Genomic DNA, 20214 nt, shown 5'->3' on the forward strand with positions numbered 1-20214 from the left:
GCTGAACTAATGATGGAATTTACACAGGAGTTGAGACTTTGCTAATGATGGCAATTCTTATAGAAACAGTACACACTCCATAAGAAAATTAGCTCTGCCACTCCTGTCATTTTGAAGTAAGAATTTCATTTGACCCCCCTCAACACTTCTTTATGGAGCGCCGACCTTTTAGGGAATCACAGGGGCTTCCTTATGAGAAACTAAGAATACACATCTCATAATCCAGCAAGTTGTTCTCCCTGGGGCGAATGTGTCAGTTGCAGAGAAAAGTGGAAAACAAAGAACTGATGAGTCTTGGGGTTGAGCTGAATCAGAATCACGGAGTCCGACAGGAAATTTGGCCAGGTGAGGTGGCTCACACCTGTAATCCCAGCACTTTGGGAGGCCAAGGTGGGTAGGTCACGAGATCGAGACCAACCTGACTAACATGGTGAAACCCCATCTCTACTAAAAATGTAAAAATTAGCTAGGCATGGTGGCGTGTGCCTGTAATCCCAGCTACTCAGCAGGAGAATTGCTTGAACCCGTGAGGTAGAGGTTGCAGTGAGCCGAGATCGTGCCACTGCACTCCAGCCTGGACAACACAGTGAGACTCCGTTTCAAAAAAAAAAAAAAAAAAAAAGACAGGAAATGTAGCAAGCCCTGTTCAGCCTCTTGTGTCTGAGGCCAAGACTGAGGCAGGGGCTTGCCCAAAGTGGCCACTGCAGTTTCCTAGAGGAGGTGGGACAAAAACTAGGGCGAGGGACATAGATTCCAGTTTTACCAAGTATCCGGAAATGGCAAATACACAGAGATAGAAAGTAGATTAGTGGTTGCCAGGGGCTTGAGGGAGAGGGGAATGGGGAATGATTACCTAAGGAGTATGGGATTTCCTTAGGGATTATGAAAACGTTTTGGAACTACATAGGGGTGGTGATTGTGATGTACTGTAGGCAAGCCCCAGAATTGGCTTAGCCTGGGAGTGTTCTTGGATTTGCCTAGGAAGGAATTCAGGTGAGCCAGTGGTGGTAAACAGCAACTGTGGCCGGGCGTGGGGGCTCACGGTTGTAATCCTAACACTTGGGGAGGCTGAGGCGGATGGCTCACCTGAGGTTGGGAGTTCGAGACCAGCCTCGCCAACACAGAGAAACCCCAGTCTCTACTAAAAATACAAAAAAATTACCTGCTTGTGGTGGCGGGCGCCTGTAATCCCAGCTACCTGGGAGGCTGGGGAAGGAGAATCACTTGAACCCAGAAGGTGAAGGTTGCAGTGAGTCAAGATGGCGCTACCTTACTCTAGCCTGGGCAACGGAGTGAGACTCCATCTCAAAACAAAACAAAAAACCAAAAAACCCAGCAACTGTTACTGAGGCGGCAGCGTACAGCACCTGCAGAGCAGTACTGACCTCTAGGCTGTGTGCCGAATCAGAGGCAGTTCTGCAGTCATGTTGATACCCACTTTGAATTATATGCAAATTAAGGGGTGGTATAGCAGAACTTTCTAGAAAAGAGATGTAACTCCTGGGTTGTCGGTTGTTGCCCTAGAAAGGGGTGGTAACTTGTGGATGTTGCCATGGCAATAGTAGACTGACAGCAGGTCTTACAGGGAGGTACTTCTGCCCTGACCTGTTTTAGCTAGTCCTCAATTTGGTCCGGGGTATGAGCCCTGCTTCCAGAGCTGAGTGCCACCTCCTACCTCAGTTGTGTGATAAAAATGTACTAAAGACCTCTGCACTGTGAACTTGAAATGGTGGAAACAGTACATTTCATATTATCTGATTTCTACCCCAATTTTTAAAAAAGGCGGATGATTGAATAATTTCTTGACCGAACCTAGACATCTTAGAGAGTAAAAGGGGTTTATCCCAGGTAAACTGGAAGGTGGTATCACCCTAACAAAAACCATCTTGTTCTGGCTCCTAAGCCAGGGCTCCTTGCACCTGGATGCAACCTGGACTCAAGTTAACAACAGTGTTTTCAGGGTAACCAAAGTGTTCCATTCTGCTGCATCGGGGCACCTCTCATTTTTAGAAAGTTGAATGTCTCCACACTCACTTTCCCCCACAGAGGGTAAATGAAAGGTGCTCCGGACCGTGTTTGTCCCATGCCTTTGAGCCTTTGCATACACATTTGCTCTGCTGACACCAGCCTCCTCCTCCTCTGCTTGGCTGACTTCTCTCCAGTCTCAGGTGTGATGCCTTCTCTTCCAGGAAGGCTTCCCTGACCACTCTTTCTTTGGGCTTGTATAATTCCCATGTCTGCCCCCATCAGGGCACCTCCCAAATTTCAGTGTTTCCTTTCCACCTCCCCTACTACCGTGTGTCCCCGCTACGATCAGGAATGCTTCCCACCGCGTTCCCTGCCCAGGCACAGTCCAGCGAAGACCGTGAGGGCTTTCAGTAGAGATTCACGTGAAGGACATGGGCCCCCATGAGCTGGGTCATGTGGTAACTTGCATTTGGTTCCCTTTATATTTGCTTTTTGGTTGTTTATAGGTTTTTGGTTTTTTTTTTTTTATTGTGGTAAAATATACACCACATTAAATTGACCATTTTAACTGTCTTTAAGTGTACAGCTTGGTGGTGTTAAGTGCACTCACATTGTTGTGTGACCATCATCACCATCCATCTCTAGAACTTTTTCATCTTCTCATTTTGAAACTGTATCCATTAAACAGAACTCCCCATTCCCTCTTCCCCCAACCCGTGGCAACCACCATTCTACTTTCTGTCTTTATGAATTTGCCTGAACACCTCATATGAATGAAATCTCACAGCATTGGTCCTCACATGTCTGGTTTATTTCACTTGGCCTAATGCCTTCAAGGGTCCTCCACCTTGCAGCATGTTGTAAAGTTTCCTTCCTTTTGAAGGCTGAGTAATATTCCGTTACACGGATAGGCTACGTTTTGTTTATCCATCCATTGATGGATACTTGGTTGTTTTCACCTTTTGGTTATTATGCATAATGCTGCTTAGAACATTGGGGAACAAATAATCTGCTTTCAATTTTGGGAGGGTATCCTCTTAGGAGTAGAATTTCTAGATTCCGTGTTTAGTTTTTTGAGGAACTCAAAAACTTTTTTGAGTTTTTTGATGTGCCATTTTATATTCCCACCAGCAAGGTATAAGATTCCTGTTTCTTCACATCCTCTCCAACAGCTGTTTTCTGTTTTTGTTGTTATTGTTTGTTTTGTTTTACTAAGTAACGGCCACTCTCATGGGTGGGAAGTGCCTTTTAATTTGAACGCCATAACAAGCAATTGTTTTAGTTAAGCCCGTGTGGACTTTGCTAGAAATCTGATAGGAAGGGAGGGTGGGATCACAATTCCAGCCACCCACGAGCAAGTCACAGCACTCTAGCCTCGGTTTACTCATCTGTAAATGGAAGTTGTGATAGGACCTGCGTCTTTGGGTTGGTAAAGGGATGAAATAACCCTTGTAAAGCATTTAGTGTAGTGTCTGACACATGGTGTGAGCTTAATAAATGATAGTTATTTTTTATTCTTATTTTTTGAGACAGAGTCTAGCTCTCTCTCCCAGGCCGGAGTGCAACGGTGCGATCTTGGCTCCCTGCAACCTCCGTCTCCTGGGTTCAAGCGATTCTCCTTCCTCAGCCTCCTGAGTAGCTGGGATTACAGGCATGCGCCACCATACCAAGCTAATTTTTGTATTTTTAGTAGAGATGGGGGTTTTATTGTGTTGGCCAGGTGGGTCTTAAACTCATGATCTCGTGATCTGCCTGCCTCAGCCTCCCAAAGTGTTGGGATTACAAGCGTGAGCTACTGCACCCAGCCAAACAATAGTTATTTTTATGCTTTGCTTCTGAAAGTGGGCAGGAGAGAGTCTTAGTACCTGTACCTTTCAATTTGATGATGGAAAGAACACAGCTCAGAGGAAAACCTCTGGTATTAAAATATTAAAAAAAAAAAAATTGTTTGCACAAACAGCATTCATGGACATAAAAAGAAATTTTAAAATTTACAAACAAGTCTGTTCCAGGTCTCCAACCTTTTTTTTTTTTTTTTTTTTCAATTTGTCCTTGTTCTTTTCCAGACCTTGGGTCATTTGTATGAAAAACCTTTGCTATTGGCTCGGCCTTGAATAATAATTAAAAAAAAAAAAAAAAAAAAAAAGGCCGGGCGCGGTGGCTCACGCCTGTAATCCCAGCACTTTGGGAGGCCGAGGCAGGTGGATCACGAGGTCAAGAGATCGAGACCATCCTGGTCAACACGGTGAAACCCCGTCTCTACTAAAAATACAAAAATCAGCTGGGCATGGTGGTGCACGCCTGTAGTCCCAGCTACTCGGGAGGCTGAGGCAGGAGAATTGCTTGAACCCAGGAGACGGAGGTTGCGGTGAGCCAAGATCGCGCCATTGCACTCCAGCCTGGGCAACAAGAGCGAAACTCCGTCTCAAAAAAAAAAAAAAAAAAAAAAGTATCCCTTCTGCTTCCCCTACCAGTTACCCTAAGTGCTTCCCGCTCTCCTGCGCATACCCCCAACCCTCCCTTTCAATGACAACATAGTAGCCCCTTCCCTTTGGCTGAGATACATTTTTTCAGTTTCCCCATTATTGTCAGGCAACCATGTTTTCTGATTCCAGACTTGGGTGTGACGGGATTTTTGTGCCGCTGGGAATTGGAGGTCTGGTCTGCCTGCTGACAGGTTACAGCTTTGTGACATTTCAAATGCTTATGAGTCCTGGCTGGTTTCAACTAGGTGTTATTGCCAGGGGTCTATTCTTGCTGTGTTTGGTTAGATAACACTGCGAAGGACATCTCTGTGCATGTAACTTTTCTTTTGGATTACTTCCAGAGGATCAGTTTTTAGAAGTGGGATTACTGAGTTGAAAAGAAGTTTAAGTGTTTTTGCTGGGGTGAGGGGAAAATATTTGATTTGGAGTCAGAAGACTTGGATTCCAACCCAGCCTCTACCCCTCACTGGCAGTGGGAATTTGAACTGGCTATGTCTGGACCACATTTTTTTCTCATCTGTTAGAATGGTGGTAATTAATAGCTTGAACAGCACAGTTGTTGAGAAGATGAATGGGAGAAGGCGGGAGAAGGCAGAAGATGCACAGAATCATTGAGCCTGGTGCCTGACTCTTGATGTGCGTCCCAAAAATGTTAGTTGAAAGTGAACATTGTGGCCGGTCGCAGTGGCTCACGCCTGTGATCCTAGCACTTTGGGAGGCCGAGGCGGGTGGATCACAAGGTCAAGAGATCGAGACCATCCTGGTCAACATGGTGAAACCCCGTCTCTACTGAAAATACAAAAAAATCAGCTGGGCATGGAGGCGCGTGCCTGTAATCCCAACTACTCAGGAGGCTGAGGCAGGAGAATTGCCTGAACCCAGGAGGCGGAGGTTGCGGTGAGCCGAGATCGCACCATTGCACTCCAGCCTGGGTAACAAGAGCGAAACTCCGTCTCAAAAAAAAAAAGAAAAAAAAAAAGTGAACATTGCCCAATTGCTTTTATAATTTACATCGTTGCCAGCAGCAGATAAGCAAATCCGTTTTCCCACACTCACGTCTACATTGAATATTATTATTTTCTTCTTTTCAGGTGTTTTCTGCACACTGACTTTATGGCCCTTATGGTTCAGACTCTAGATATTGCCATGAACAGGACCCAGGATCCTTCTTACTAGAAGCTCACAGTCTAGTGGAGGAAACAGAGGTAGTCAGCAGGTATTCCTCTGTGCTGGGCAAGAGGGAAGCAGCAAGTGAGATACTGCAGCACGGGAGCCCCTGAACCAGCCCCAGCCCTGGAGCATCAGGGGAGGCTTTCTGGAGGAGGTGGCATTGAGATTAGGTAGGCAGTGAGGTAAGGGTGCTGCAGAGGCATGAAGGTGAGGAAATGTACTCTATGTCTTGTGGCCTGTCTGGGGTTGATTGTGCTGGTATATGAGTGTGTGTGACAGACAGATGGGTTGGGGTCAGTCATTAGACTGAAGCTGGGGAGATGAAGAGGATCTGGATCCTGCAGAGCCTTGGGGAAGAAGTCTGGTCTTTATTCAGAGGGCAGCAGGGAGACCTGAGGGCGTTGAGCAGGGGAATGACATCCTGGCACTTGCGCATTGGAGCATCATCCCTGGCTCCTGCTAGGTGAATGGATTGGAGGAGGCCACAGCTGAGGCAGGCTCCTCAGTCAGGAGGCTGATTTTAAGACAGGGTCTGGCTTTGTCACCCAGGCCGGAGCGCCGTCGTGTTGTCTTGGCCCACTGTAACTTCAGCCTCCTGGGCTCAGGCAATCCTCAGCCTCTTGAGTAGCTGGGATTACAGGCACACACCACCACATCCAGCTGATTTTTGTAGTTTTTAGTAGAGATGGGTTTTTTTTTTTTGTCATGTTGCCCAGTCTAGTCTCAAACTCCTGGACTCGAGTGATCCTCCCACCTCGGCCTCCCAAAGTGCTGGGATTCCAGGCATGAGCCATGGCCCGTGGCCAGAGGCTGATTTTAAATGTCCCTTCTCAGTGAAATCCTCCCTAGCTAGCCCTTCTCACATTCCGTCTTATTCTGTCACTTATGTAACATTCTGGAGATTGTCCTTATGTTGTTGTTTTTGTCTTTTTTTTCATCTTGAATGTCCATTCCATGGAAACAGGGTTTTCCATTTGTTTTCCTCACTGCTGTGTCCCCAGCGCCTGGCCCAGAGCCTGGTACGTAGATGATAATTGCATATTGGAGGGAGTGAGGGAGGAAGGGAGGGAAGGAGGGAAGGAAAGAAGGAAGGAGTGAGCACACTCCACAGTCGTGGGGACAGAGACAGAGGATGCAGGCACTCCAGTGATACTTGACATTTCGATTGGGCCCTTTCTGTCTGACACCCCCAGAGGGCAGACCTCCCGTGCACAGCAGCCCTTCTCCCCTGGGAGGGCACCAGCATGCGCTTTGCCAGTCCATTCCTGGCTCTTTCCATGGCTCACTGCACAGGATGGATTTGCAGATTTTGGGGCTAAGGTCACATACCGGAAGATGCTGAAAAGTGTCAGGACCAGCCCACGCCCTTCGCCAGATGGTGGCATTCCCAGGAAGTGGCAGCCAGAGATGGCTGAGTAAATGACGGATAAGCTCTCAGATAGAATTTAAGGGGGTAATTATGAAAGATCCTCCACAGCTATTAGAATGAATCAACCTCTCTGAATCTGGGAGAAAAGCTGCCAAACTGTTTGGTTTTGAATGGAAGTGCTTTTCTTCCCTTCTTTCTTGTGAATAGCTCGGATTCCCCCAGGAGGCTTCAAGCTCCGTGGCTGTGTCCCCAGCACCATGCACAGAGCCTGGCGCTTGGGAGGGTGGCCGTGAGAGTTTGCAGAAGTAGGGTCAGAAGGGTGGACAAATGAATGCTTTCCAATGATCCTGTTGCTATTGGGTGACTCCCTTCTCAGATAAATGATTTTTTCCCGTACCAAAGGCAGAAAATGGGAATTTTGCACTTTGCAAATTAAGCTTGGGGAGATGAAGTTTGTGGACTTGGCAGGTTCAGCAACAGTAGAGAAGCACTCATTGCTAGCCCACTGCCTGGAGTCAGACTGATGTCCCCTCTGTCATGGTCCCACCACAGCCTCCTGACCTTCCCAGATGGATGCCTTGGTCTCCATCTTCCCTGTGCTGCCCTCTGTGATAATTTACATACTTTTGAAACTAGAAGTCGCTCAGACTTGGTTTCCCGTCTTTCTTTGGGTAATTCTTGTTGACTTGGCTTTGGTCATCATGCTCAGCTAATATACTATTTAAAAAAGAGGCTGGCTGGGCATAGTCGTTCATATCTGCAATCCCAGCACTTTGGGAGGCTGAGGCAGGCAGATCGTGAGGTCAGGAGTTCGAGACCAGCCCAACCAACATGGTAAAACCCGTCTCTACTAAAAATACAAAAATTAGCTGGGTGTGGTGGCGTGTGCCTGTAAACTCAGCTACTCAGGAGGCTGAGAGGCAGGAGAATCACTTGAACCCAGGAGGCGGAGGCTGCGATGAGCCAAGATTGTGCCACTGCCCTCTAGCCTGGGGGAAAGAGCAAGACCCTGTCTCAAAAAAAAAAAAAAAAAAAAGGAGAGGCTGGGTGGCTGGGCATGGTGGCTCACGGCTGTAATCCCAGCCCTTTGGGAGTCTGAGGCAGGCAGATCACAAGGTCAGGAGATTGAGACCATTATGGCTAACACATTTTATTATAGATGGTGAAACCCCATCTATAATAAAAATAGAAAAAATTAGCCAGGAGTGGTGGCATGCGCCTGTAGTCCCAGCTACTCAGGAGGCTGAGGCAGGAGAATTGCTTGAACCTGGGAGGTGGAGGTTGCAGTGAGCTGAGATTGTACCACTGGACTCCAGCCTGGGCTACAAAGTGAGACTGTTTAAAAAAACAAAACAAATAAAAATAAATAAATAAATAAATAAATAATAGTGAACACATCCACCCCAAGAATAAATAGCAGCTGGCCTCTCTGCAAGTGGGCTTCAGAAATGTTTTGGAAGAGACTAACATCTCTTAAATCAAGTGTAACATATGTGATACATTTAAAGGAAGGTTTTGAAAGCATACAGTTAAATTGGTTTCCTTGTATTTTACAGTAAGTTAAATGAAAACCTGAGAATCATGGGTTTCTAGGGTTGGGTAGGACTTTAAAATATTACGGAATCATCTACTATGGCAGTTTAAAAACTCCTTTTATGGTCAGGTGCAGTGGCTCAGGCCTGTAATCCTTAGCACTTTGAGAGGCTGGGTGGTTCACCTGAGGTTGGGGGTTCAAGACCAATGTGAACAACATGGAGAAACCCCGTCTCAACTTAAAAAAAAAAATACGAAATTAGCATGGTGTGGTGGCGCATGCCTGTAGTCCCAGCTACTCGGGAGGCTGAGGCAGGAGAATCTCTTGAACCTGGGAAGTGGAGGTTGAGGTGAGTGGAGATCTCACCAAGAGCGAAACTCTGCCTCAAAAAACAAAACAAAAGAAAAACTCCTTTTACTTTTCTTTGTTCATTGATTTATTAATTCATTCATTGATTTATTAATTTATTAATTCATTCATTGACTTATTTGCACAACTGTATTTACATACCAGACATTTGCTGGGCATTTGCAGTGGCAACTTGGCAGGTAATTCAAGACCTAAAGCAGACGACGGGTCACAGAGGGACAGTTTGGTGCAGAGTACTGTGGATCAAGGGTCTTAGTTTCTCTTGTCCTTCCCCTTTTCCTTCCATGCGGTATAGTCACTGAGAGGGGTTCAAGGATCCGAAAGTGGGGTGACATTTGTGTACCCAGCAGACGGTTGCTGTTGGTGACTCTTTTCCCGGGAAAATTCATGCAGAGAAGCATTCATTCCACATTTAGGCAGGTGAGCTGGCGTGACAGTGTGACGTTGGTGCAGCAGGTGCCTGCCCTCAGGGTGGAGCTCCGCTGTGTGGCCCCCAGTGAAACTGATAGGGGTCTCCGGGTGAGGGGTGGTGGATTGAGCTTCTGGCTGAACACTTTGCAGCTCTTTGGTTCTGTCATCCAGCAGCCACAGCCACAGTTAGAGTAACTCATCGTAGGTCCCAGACTGCTTAGAGTCATTTGGCATGAGGTTCATGGTACCTGGACTTAGCATCTTAGAGAGTGGGCAGCAGGGGCAGAAGAATATTTTTTCATTCATTGACTTTTTCACTCAACAATGATTTATTTCTCTGTTCAATAATCATGTATCTGGTGCTTTTCTGTGCCAGACTGCTGTGCTAGCTGCTAGGGATTTGGGGTGTCCCCAGGGGGGCCTACCCTAGAATGGGAGAGGCTGATGTGACAGATGATGTCCTATGAAACGTAGCAGTGCAGCTATGCTGAGTTCTGCCAAGCCTTCAGGTGTATGTGATGCTCCTTGAACAGGTGGGGGGGGTTGTACCAGGTTGAAGGGGGACAGAGATGTCTGAGGGGTGTGTCTGTGTCTGTATCTGTGTGTGAGCAAGATGCTTGTCCCAGGGAGCAGGCGTAGCATGTGTGAAGGCCCTGAGGAGGCGTTTGGAGGGCTTCGAAGAAGTGCAATGTCCAAATACTGCTGATGAGCAGAAGCAGCTCCTGAATGAGTCGGCACCTTGAATGCTCAGTAGGTATCTCTAAGTCAAGTGAGGTTTTCAGGACCACCAGTTCCAGTTCTAGGCAATTAATCCTCCTCTTTGCCCCCACATCCACATTAAAGAAGTGACATTTGGGCCGGGCGGGTGGATCACGAGGTCAGGAGATCGAGACCATCCTGGTCAACATATAGTGAAACCCTGTCTCTACTAAAAATACAAAAAATTACCTGGGCATGGTGGCACTTGCCTGTAGTCCCAGCTACTCGGGAGGCTGAGGCAGGAGAATTGCTTGAACCCAGGAGGAGGAGGTTGCAGTGAGCGGACATCGTGCCATTGCACTCCAGCCTGGGTTAACAAGAGCGAAACTCGGTCTAAAAAAAAAAAAAAAAAGTGACATTTGTTACCCAGTTGTAATTGCTTATGTGCGTGTGTGTATGTGTGTTTCTTACAGAAGACTGAGTTTCATGGTTGCAGGGCATATTTCATGCTCATCTTTGTGTACACCATAGGTGCTCAATAAACATGTATCAGAGAACAGGGATGATTTTTATTGAGCACGTACTGTGGGCTCTGCACTATTTATGCGCACGTACATATAAGGCTACAAAATCAAAAAGCCAAAAGGAGCATACGTTTTACAAGCTGGAGTAGATGCCAGCGGATGCATTTGGAGCCTGAAAGCTTTTGTGCCGTCTGTTCCCATGCTGCCAGAACTCCGGAACTGAGGCTGTCATCCCGTATCTCCCCAGACCTGCTGAAACTCAGCCTGCTGGGACGAGTCTGCTTCCCCCCCTCCTGTTTCTGCCATGGAAGTGTGTGGACAGCCCTGTTGACGATGACATGTGACACCATTGGCTTTCCCTGGCAGTCACACCCCCTGACCCACGGCCTGCCAGCTTGGGTAAGTGGGGTCCATGCTTGACCCGAGCTTGAGGGCTGGAGCGTCCGTGTCGTGGAGATCGCCTTTGGGTTTTGCCAGAGAATTTTCTCTCTGTCCTTTGAATCCTGTCATTGTTTCATGTCTCATGTCCTGGCTATTACGTATGTATCCCCGATCAGGGTTTCCAGAGGTCACAGGGGCTGGCCCTAAAGGCAAATGGCCCTGATTCTGGGTGGGATTCTGGAGCCTTAGAGCTCTGACTGGGGTCTTTGTGGATGTAAATTCTCCAGTTCTCATATTCTTCATATCTGCCCCTCCATTCTGCTTCTAACCGCGTCTAGACAGTGTTCTCCAGTTCGGAGACATGGAATCTGTTAGCACCATCGAGCGTGTGAGGAAGAGAAAATATCAAAATCTGTCTGCCTTTCTTTCCTGGAGGCTGCTGAGTGAGTCAGAACCGGGGGAGCAGTGTGGGGCCCCAAGGAAGGGAAGTGGAGAGGCTTGTGTTTAACTAAAATACCTTGGACTTTTTTAGTCTATCTAGGTGGGGGCCAGCCGGGGGCAGTTTCACAGGGAAGGAAAACACCGGCATGAAGGGGGAGCGAGAACAGCAACTTACCTGGCACTTTTTAAGACCAGAAAGGAAGAAAAAATGATTTTTAAAAAGGCAGAGCCGAGTGGGTGGTGGACTTGGGGTTAGGTTTCAGCTGCGTGATTGTAGGCAGGTCTGCGATCTCTCTGGGCCCTTCCCCATCGTCTCCGTGAGGGAGATAATGATCCTTCCTGGAGGATGAATGAGAGGAAGGGCCCTGCTTTGAGAAAACCTCAGCTAGCGGGGTGAACAAGAGGCTTCTGCCCGAGCTGCTGCAAAATGGGGTCTCCTAATTATACCCACTAAAGAACGTTGTGTTGAGGATGAGATTTGTAAAACACAAGAAGCACGTGGCATAGCTCGAGATCTCACTTATGGGAAGCCCTCACTGTTGGATGTTTCTATTATTATTATTATTATTATTTTGGGAGATGGAGTCTTGCTCTTGTTGCCCAGGCTGGAGTGCAGTGGCGCGATCTTGGCTGACTGCAACCTCTGCCTCCTGGGTTCAAGTGATTCTCCTGCCTCAGCCTCCTTAGTAGCTGAGATTACCGGTGTGCGCCACCATGCCTGGCTAATTTTTTACTTTACTTTAGTAGAGATGGTGTTTCACCATGTTGGCCAGGCTGGTCTTGAACTCCTGACCTCAGGTGATCCACCTGCCCCGGCCTCCCAAAGTATTGGGATTATAGGCGTGAGCCATTATGCCTGGCCAGATGTTTCTCTTTTTATTAAGAATGTGAAGGCAGTTAGCATAAAATGCATTTTCAAAAAAAAAAAGAACCACAAAGCAAACAAAAGCAGGTTCAGTGAGAAAAATCAGAATGGCTTTTTTAAATGGCATCTGGAAGTGTGGGGGATGGGAAAGAAAAGAGACAAAAGGACGATTGGGTGGGGTTGGTGGCGAGGGCATGGGTTCCAAGGTCACTAACCAGCTTTGTGCTCCCAGGCACTCCTGAGCTGCATTGCTGTGTGGCCTGCAGTAGGTCACTTGCCTTCTCTGTGCTAGATGCTTAGCACACACTTGTGATGAGGATCACCTGGGATGTGGGCGGGCTCTGCAATGGGAAAACAGGGTAACAGGAGTGAGGGAATGTGAGGACGCTCCCGCTGAGGCTTTTGCAGGGAGTGTGTGTGGTGTGAGTTTGGCGTCAAACCTGGTTTCAAATCCTGACTACACCTCTTACTTCCTGGGTGACTCCAGGCCAATTACTTGGCCTCTCTGAGCTGGTTTCCTTATCTGTACAGCAGAGATCACTGCTTTTTGCCTTAGTGCTGGCCGCTAGATGAGCTGAGTCAGGGAAAAGTCCTCCAGCGAGTGTTGATGCCTTTTTACACCCTCGAAGCTGGAACGCACTTCAGGGATGGGCGTTTAGTCCACTCCCTCCTCCAGAGCTCAGAGATGGGGCGAGGCAGGCCCCAGCCTGCCCAGCGAGGTCAGCAGAGGGCTGTCGCATGGAATCTGGGGCTCAGGACTCTGTCCCATGTCTCCAAACCATTCTGCTTCAACCCAGACACTGACTGTTTGCCAAATGTCCTTTTTTGTTCGTTTCGTGTGTTTAGCACGTGCCTCTCCGTTCTCGATGTTCCTGACCCCCATGGATCCACGACCGTAGCCATGGCCACGCGGGTGGAGGTGGGCTCCATAACGCCCTTGACGGCGGTGCCGGGCCTGGGTGAGATTGGCAAGGAGGACACCTTGACGAGGACCTACTTCCTCCAGGCTGGCGATGCCTCTGGGGCTCCCCCAGCACGGATCTTGGAGGCGAAGAGCCCCCTGCGGAGCCCGGCCCGCTTACTCCCTCTGCCAAGGCTCGCCCCCAAACCTTTCTCGAAGGAGCAGGACGTGAAGTCGCCTGTCCCATCTCCGCGGCCCGGTTCGACCGGACCTTCTCCCTCTGGGGGGCCCCCTGAGGAGCCCGCAGCAAAGGACCCGGACAAGAGGATGCCCGGCTGGGTGGGGCAGGAGGTGGGCAGCGGGGAGGGCCTGAGGGCAGGCTCGTCCCTCTTCCACAAGGCTGCGTTCCTGCGGCCCAGCTCCAACACCATGATTCTCTTCGAAACCACAAAAGGCGGCCCCACGCTGGGGAAGGCGGGCAGCGAGGGGGCCGAGGAGGCCAAGCCGGGTGTGACCGGCTCGCGGCCTGAGGTGGCCGCCAAGCCCGCCCTGCCCACCCGAAAGCCTGCGGGGACCCTTCCCCGGTCAGCGCCCCCGTCACGGGACACAAAGCCGCCTATACCCCAAGAGGAGGCAGGCCAAGACCAGCCTCCCTCAAAGGCCAGCAGTGTGGAGGACACGGCACGCCCCACGGTGGAGCCCAGGCCTCGCCTGAAGAGAAGGCCCGTGTCCGCCATTTTCACCGAGTCCATTCAGCCTCAGAAGCCAGGCCCCAGCGCGGTGGCCACCGTGGGCAAAGTGCCCCCCACCCCTCCCGAGAAGACGTGGGTGAGGAAGCCCAGGCCCTTGTCCATGGACCTCACGGCCCGCTTTGAGAACAGAGAGGCCTTGCTGAGGAAGGTGGCCGATGAGGGAAGTGTCCCCACAGCCGGGGACACGGCTGGGCTGGACAGGCCCAGAGCAGAGGGCAAGCCGGACCAGGAGTGTCTAGTCAAGGCGGAGGCTCCTCTTCGTGATCCTGATTCGGACTTCCTGGAGGTGGCCAAGAAAATCCGTGAACGGAAGGAGAAGATGCTTTTGAAGCAGGAGATGGGCAGTCCCAGAGCCCCGGGGGGCTCAGCCAGGGTCACCCCCAGCAATGACCAGCGTCCCTGGGAAGAAAAGGCCAAGATGGACCTGGAGCCAGAGAAGGCTGCTGAGTCCCCCTCGCCCAGGCTGGGAAGGGGCCTAGAACGCGCTGAGGTTAAGAGCAGGGCGGACGACGGGGAGGCCGGGGGCGAGTGGGTCTCCAGGGGGAGTGTCAGGAAGTGCATCAGCCTGTTTCGGGAGGACAGCGCCTTGGCCTTGGCAGTGGGGTCCGAACCCCCTCTGGCTACCCCTGCGTCCCCATCAGTGGCACCAGAGACGGAGAAGGGGGTTGTGAGCGTCCAGGAGCGGATCAAAGGCTGGGCTGCCGAGGGCTCCGAGGCCAGGCCCGAGGTCAGGAGGAGGACATTCCAGGCTCGGCCGCTGTCGGCGGATTTGACCAAATTGTAAGTAGGCACGTCCCACACGCCTCCCTCAGTCGCCCACCCAGAGACCCTGAGGAAGAGGAAACCAGGCTCCCCGCTGGGCACCTGCCACCCCCTCAGTTCACCCATAGCCCAAGAGGAGGTAGCAGCAGTGTCCATTTCTCAGATGAGGAAGGAGAGAGACGGAGAGGCAGGGGACGGCCAGCCAGCGGGCCCAGAGCTCAATTTTCATGGCTTTTCTCAGCTTCGGATGTGCTGTGTGATTGAAGTGGGAGCTGTGTGCCCATGTCACGGAGGCAGAGCAGAAGGTTGGGAGCTGGATTATCATGCCAGCCCAGCCGTCGCTAAGCCTTTCTTCTCTAAAGTCAGAGAGAACACTTAAGATTAGGCCTAAGCCTCTATGAGTGGCCCAAAAAATAAACTCAGAGGACTGAAGGTAATTTGGGCAAGTCAGTTTGTTAATGATGATATTCTAAGTTTCTAAGTCAGTTGGTTAGTAATGATCTTTTTTTGGAGACTGGAGTTTTGCTCTTGTTGCCCAGGCTGAGTGCAGTGGCACCATCTTGGCTCACTGCAACCTCCACCTCCTGGGTTCAAGTGATTCTCCTGCCTCAGCCTCCCGAGTAGCTGAGGTAACAGGTACCTGCCACCACGCCCAGCTAATTTTTTTTTTTTTGTATTTTTAGTGGAAACAGGGATTTCACCATGTTGGCCAGGCCGGTCTCAAATTCCTGACCTCAAGTGATCCACCCATCTCAGCCTCCCAAAGTGCTGGGATTACAGATGTGAGCCACTGCACCTGGCCTGTGATATTCTAAGTCAGTTGGCTAATAATGGTGTTCTAAGCTTGGCCCACCTCCGACATCTCTTCTTTGTTTTCCCACAAGTGGCCACAACAGAGAGATGCCACCGGGCATGATCGACCGGCTCTTAATGGCATGCATGCCACTGGCATACTTGTCCGGGGTGGAGCTTGCAAAGGCAGGATCTCTGGGCAGACTGCCCTCGCGGCCCTGGGAACCAGGACAGCCAGCTGGGCCAAAGCTAGACCACTGGCCCTTAGCACATTAGAATAACCTAGAAAAATGCCAATGCCTGGGTCCCACCCCTAGAGATTCCAATTCACTTGGTCTGGGGAGGGTCTCACTCATATTTTGGTAGGTTTTAAAAGCTTCCAAGTCAATCTTATGTGCAGCCAGGCCTGAGAACCCCTGAGTTAAGATATCAGAGAAGGACACCTATGCCAGGGTCTTCATCTGCTTCCTCTCATTACATCCTCGAAGAGCCTTGGAGAGGCCGTGCGATTATCCCCATCTGACAGATGGGGAAGCTGAGGCTCTGAGTTTGCTTGACATAACTCATCTCAGCCTCACACATCCCAGGAGGCAGACCCTGGCTTCCGGAGTGTGGGTTAAGTTTTAATGGTTTGATTTCTCTCCCTTTCCTTTTCTTCAAAGTCCCCAGCTTCGAACTAAGCACATGCTACATCTTCAGGTATTTATGCCAGAGAGCTCTCCGGAGATGGAGAGATTCTAGTTCTATACCTTCTTCCCTTTTAAAGGTAGGGAAAACGAGGCCCAGAGAGGGATAGTGACTTGGCTCTGCTGATCCAGAGAGGTAGAGACAGACCTGGGCCCCCACACATTCCCTGATGGCCCATTGCCCTCGAGTCTGGGGGCTGCTCTGAGGTGGGGCTGCTGTTTTACCTGGCATTGCTAACAGCAGCCATTCATTATCCCTCCTGGGGCATCTTCACTCTTCCCTAAACGCCCTCACGTAGCTATTAGGGCCCTGAGTAGCCTCTTATCTGCCCTATAAAAGGGAGGGGCAGGTGTTAATTATCCCCTTTTGATAGATGAAGAAACAGAGGCTCAGGTGAGGTCACAAGGCTAACCCAAGCTCCCCCAGTGAGGAGGCAGTAGAGTTGGCACTAACCCGGGTGTCTTCGCCCAGCCTGGGGCTCCTTCCACCCCACGATGCTGTGTTTAAGGTAGGCTCTCCCCACTGGGCAGCTCTCGTCTCCGTAAGTGGAAAGGAAATGTCCTTTCTGAAGGTTAATTGGCCTGGGCTCCTGAGTTGGTGTGTGGGCTGGGGGGAAATAACAGCTTCTAGCTCCGGACAAGTAACTTGGATCTCTGTACCAGGTTTTCAAGTTCAGCTTCAAGCAACGAAGTCAAATATGAGAAGTGTGCTGAGCTGAGCGGGGAGCTTCCTAAGGAACCGAGAGAAAAGGTAAGGAGTGGCTGTGTGGCACATCTCTCTTTAACTAGCAGGCAGTTATGGCTGCTGGAAGCAGAGCCTCCATCATCTCCTAGACCCAGGAAAGAATCAGAAACATGTCATGCACACGATAAAACATTTTTTCTTCTAACGTTGGGACTTTGAAGTTTATTCTGGCATGAAGACTTGTGATTCGCACTCCCAGATGTTAAATGCTGTTAACCAATGTATCAGGTATTTTTTTCTTTGCAAAGAGGCAGAGGGGCATGGCTTTCTTATATGTAGGAGTGCCTGCCTTATTAAGATACTAACGTTTAGGTGTAAGATGTTAACAGAAACTCCCTCAAGCTCCTTCATAATGGCTCTTAATGCCGTCCCCCTACTTACCACCTAGCCACAGAAGGAAGAATTAGGTGGCTCGACACAGTGGCTCACATCTGTAATGCAGCACTTTGGGAGGCTGAGGTGGTGGGAGGATTGCTTGAGCCCACAAATTTGAGACCAGCCTGGGCAACGTTGTGAGACCCTATCTCTAAAAGAAAAAAATATATATTTTTTAAAATTAGCTAGATGTGGTTGTGTATGCCAATGGTTCTAGTTATTCCAGAGGCTAAGGCAGGAGGACTGCTTGAGCTCAGGACTTTGAGGCTGCAGTGAGCCATGACTGTTCCACTGCACTCCAGTTTGGGTGACAGAGTGAGGCCTCTTTTTTTTTTTTTGAGATGGAGTTTTGCTCTTGTTACCCAGGCTGGAGTGCAATGGCGCGATCTCGGCTCACCGCAACCTCCACCTCCTGGGTTCAGGCAATTCTCCTGCCTTAGCGTCCTGAGTAGCCGGGATCACAGGCACGTGCCACCACGCCCAGCTAATTTTTTGTATTTTTAGTAGAGACGGGGTTTCACCATGTTGACCAGGATGGTCTCGATCTCTTGACCTCGTGATCCACCCGCCTCGGCCTCCCAAAGTGCTGGGATTACAGGCTTGAGCCACCGCGCCCGGCCTAGTGAGGCCTATCTCTAAAAAATAAGAATATAAATTAAAACAGAAAGAAGTAGGTTACCAGCAATTAAATTGCTTGAAAAGTATTATTATCTGATCAATTTAATAAGAGAAAGCTCATAAATAACTGCTAGCTATAACCAGTTTGTGACTGATGCTTTCTGCAGAGTCTTAGTTTTTTTTTTTAAAAACAGCTTTAATTGACATACAGTTGACATACAGTAAAGAGCACAGATTTAAAACATTAAACGTGGCTAGGCGCCATGGCTCACGCCTGTAATCCCAGCACTTTGGGAGGCCAAGGTGAGTGGATCACGAGGTCAGGAGATCGAGACCATCCTGGCTAACATGGTGAAACCCCGTCTCTACTAAAAGTACGAAAAAAATTAGCCGGATGTGGTGGCACATGCTTGTAATCCCACAGCTGCTGGGGAGGCTGAGGCAGGAGAATTGCTTAAACCTGGGAGACAGAGATCGCAGTGAGCCAAGGTGGTGCCACTGCACTCCAGCCTGGCGACAGAGTGATACTCCATCTCAAAAGAAAGAAAAAAGAAAAGGAAAAAAGTACACATAACATAAAATACACTATTTTAACTTTTTTTATTTTTTGAGATGGAGTCTTGCTCTGTCACCAGGCTGGAGTCCAGTGGCCCAATCTCGCCTCACCGCAGCCTCCGCCTCCTGGGTTCAAGCGATTCTTCCGCCTCAGCCTCCCGAGTAGCCAGGACTACAGGCACGTGCCATGACGCCCGGCTATTTTTTTTTATTTTTTAGTAGAGACAGGGTTTCAACATGTTGGCCAGGATGGTCTCGATCTCTTGACCTCGTGATCTACCCGCCTTGGCCTCCCAAAGTGCTGGGATTACAGACGTGAGCCACCATGCCCGGCCCTATTTTAACTATTTTTAAAGAAAAATAATGAGTTTTTTGAAGTTTACAAAATTTATAAAGTTTCAAAAATTCACAGTCTAATATATATACATATATGTAAATAATACAACAAAGAGAGAGTTCTGAAAGGCTCTTCAAGGATCATAACCCATTGCTAAGAGCTGTTTTCCAGGAAGGGGGACTGGTATTTGAACAAGGGAACAAAAAAGATTTGAATTTTGGCCGGGCACAGTGGCTCATGCCTGTAATCCCAGCACTTTGGGAGGCTGAAGTAGGCGGATCACAAGGTCAGGCGATTGAGACCATCCTAGCCAACATGGAGAAACTCTATCTCTAATAAAAATACAAAAAAAAAATTAGCCAAGCGGGGCGGTGCATGCCTGTAATCCCAGTTACTCGGAGGCTGAGTCAGGAGAACCGCTTGAACCCTCGAGGCGGAGGTTGCAGTGAGCCAAGATTACGTGACGGCACTCTCTCGCAGACAGCAAGAGTGGAATGAACTTTGTTGTATTGTTTAGATTTTTTTACAGTCAGAATGGATTCATATATTGTTTATGTAAAATTTACATATTAAAATAAACAGGCCGGTTGTGGTGGCTTGTGCCTGTAATCCCAGCACTTTGGGAGGCTTAGATGGGTGGATCACTTGAAGTCAGGAGTTCAAGACCAGCCTGGCCAACATGGTGAAACCCCGTCTCTACTAAAAATCCAAAAATTAGCTGGGTGTGGTGGTGAACGCCTGCAGTCCCAGCTACTCGGGAGGCTGAGGCAGGAGAATCGCTTGAACCTGGGAGGCGGAGGTTGCAGTGAGCCGAGATCAGGCCACTGCACTCCAGCCTGGTGACAGAGCAAGAATCCTTCTCAAAAACAAAACAAACAAAAGAACTCAAATATATATATATATATTTTGAACTGTCAAACACTGTTCAGACCAAATATATATTTATATATATTTTAGAGCCCTTCAGTGGCATTCCATCATTTACAGCAGGGGTTAGTAAACTGGCCCTGCCCTTATTACAACCATTTTAAAGTGTGCAATTGAGTGGCATTAAGGATGTTTTCAGTGTTGTACAAGCATCTAGTTCCAGAATTTTCTGTCACCCCAAATGGAAACCTTGTATCCTCATCCCCCATTCCCAGGCATCCACTAATCCACTTTCTGTCTTTATGGATTTACCTATGAGATATATATTATATGCTGTATATAAATGGAGTCATATAATATGTAGCTTTTTGGCTTCTTTCGCTTACAAATATATTTATCTATCTATCTATATGTATATATACATATATATATATATATATATTTTTTTTTTTAGACAAAGTCTCCCTCAGTTGCGAGGCTGGAGTGCAGTGGTGTGAGCTTAGCTCACTGCAGCCTCTGCCTCCTGGGTTCAAGCAATTCTCCTGCCTTAGCCTCCCGAGCAGCTGGGACTACAGGCCCACACCAGTACGCCCAGCTAACTTTTATT

At 49.0% G+C, this 20214-nt stretch overlaps 1 protein-coding gene across 3 annotated transcripts in view; it reads left to right on the top strand.

Moving 5' to 3' along the window:
* The window catches only part of KIAA1671 (KIAA1671 ortholog), a 252820-nt gene that overhangs the window by 72057 nt on the left and 160549 nt on the right, over positions 1-20214 (top strand). For 2 of the 3 annotated variants that reach the window (XM_032256691.1, XM_032256692.1), the window contains exons 1-3: positions 10466-10929; positions 13064-14650; positions 16774-16861. In XM_032256691.1, the coding sequence (XP_032112582.1) occupies positions 13119-14650; positions 16774-16861 (1620 nt within the window). In that variant the 5' untranslated portion in view covers positions 10466-10929; positions 13064-13118. Of the gene's footprint in view, positions 1-10465; positions 10930-13063; positions 14651-16773; positions 16862-20214 lie in introns of those variants that run through there. The other variant, XM_032256690.1, reaches the window with a different exon arrangement.

Source organism: Sapajus apella, unplaced genomic scaffold, assembly GCF_009761245.1.
Source record: "Sapajus apella isolate SASKATOON/1434 unplaced genomic scaffold, GSC_monkey_1.0 scaffold95, whole genome shotgun sequence".
In the NCBI taxonomy this organism is placed as follows: domain Eukaryota; kingdom Metazoa; phylum Chordata; class Mammalia; order Primates; family Cebidae; genus Sapajus; species Sapajus apella.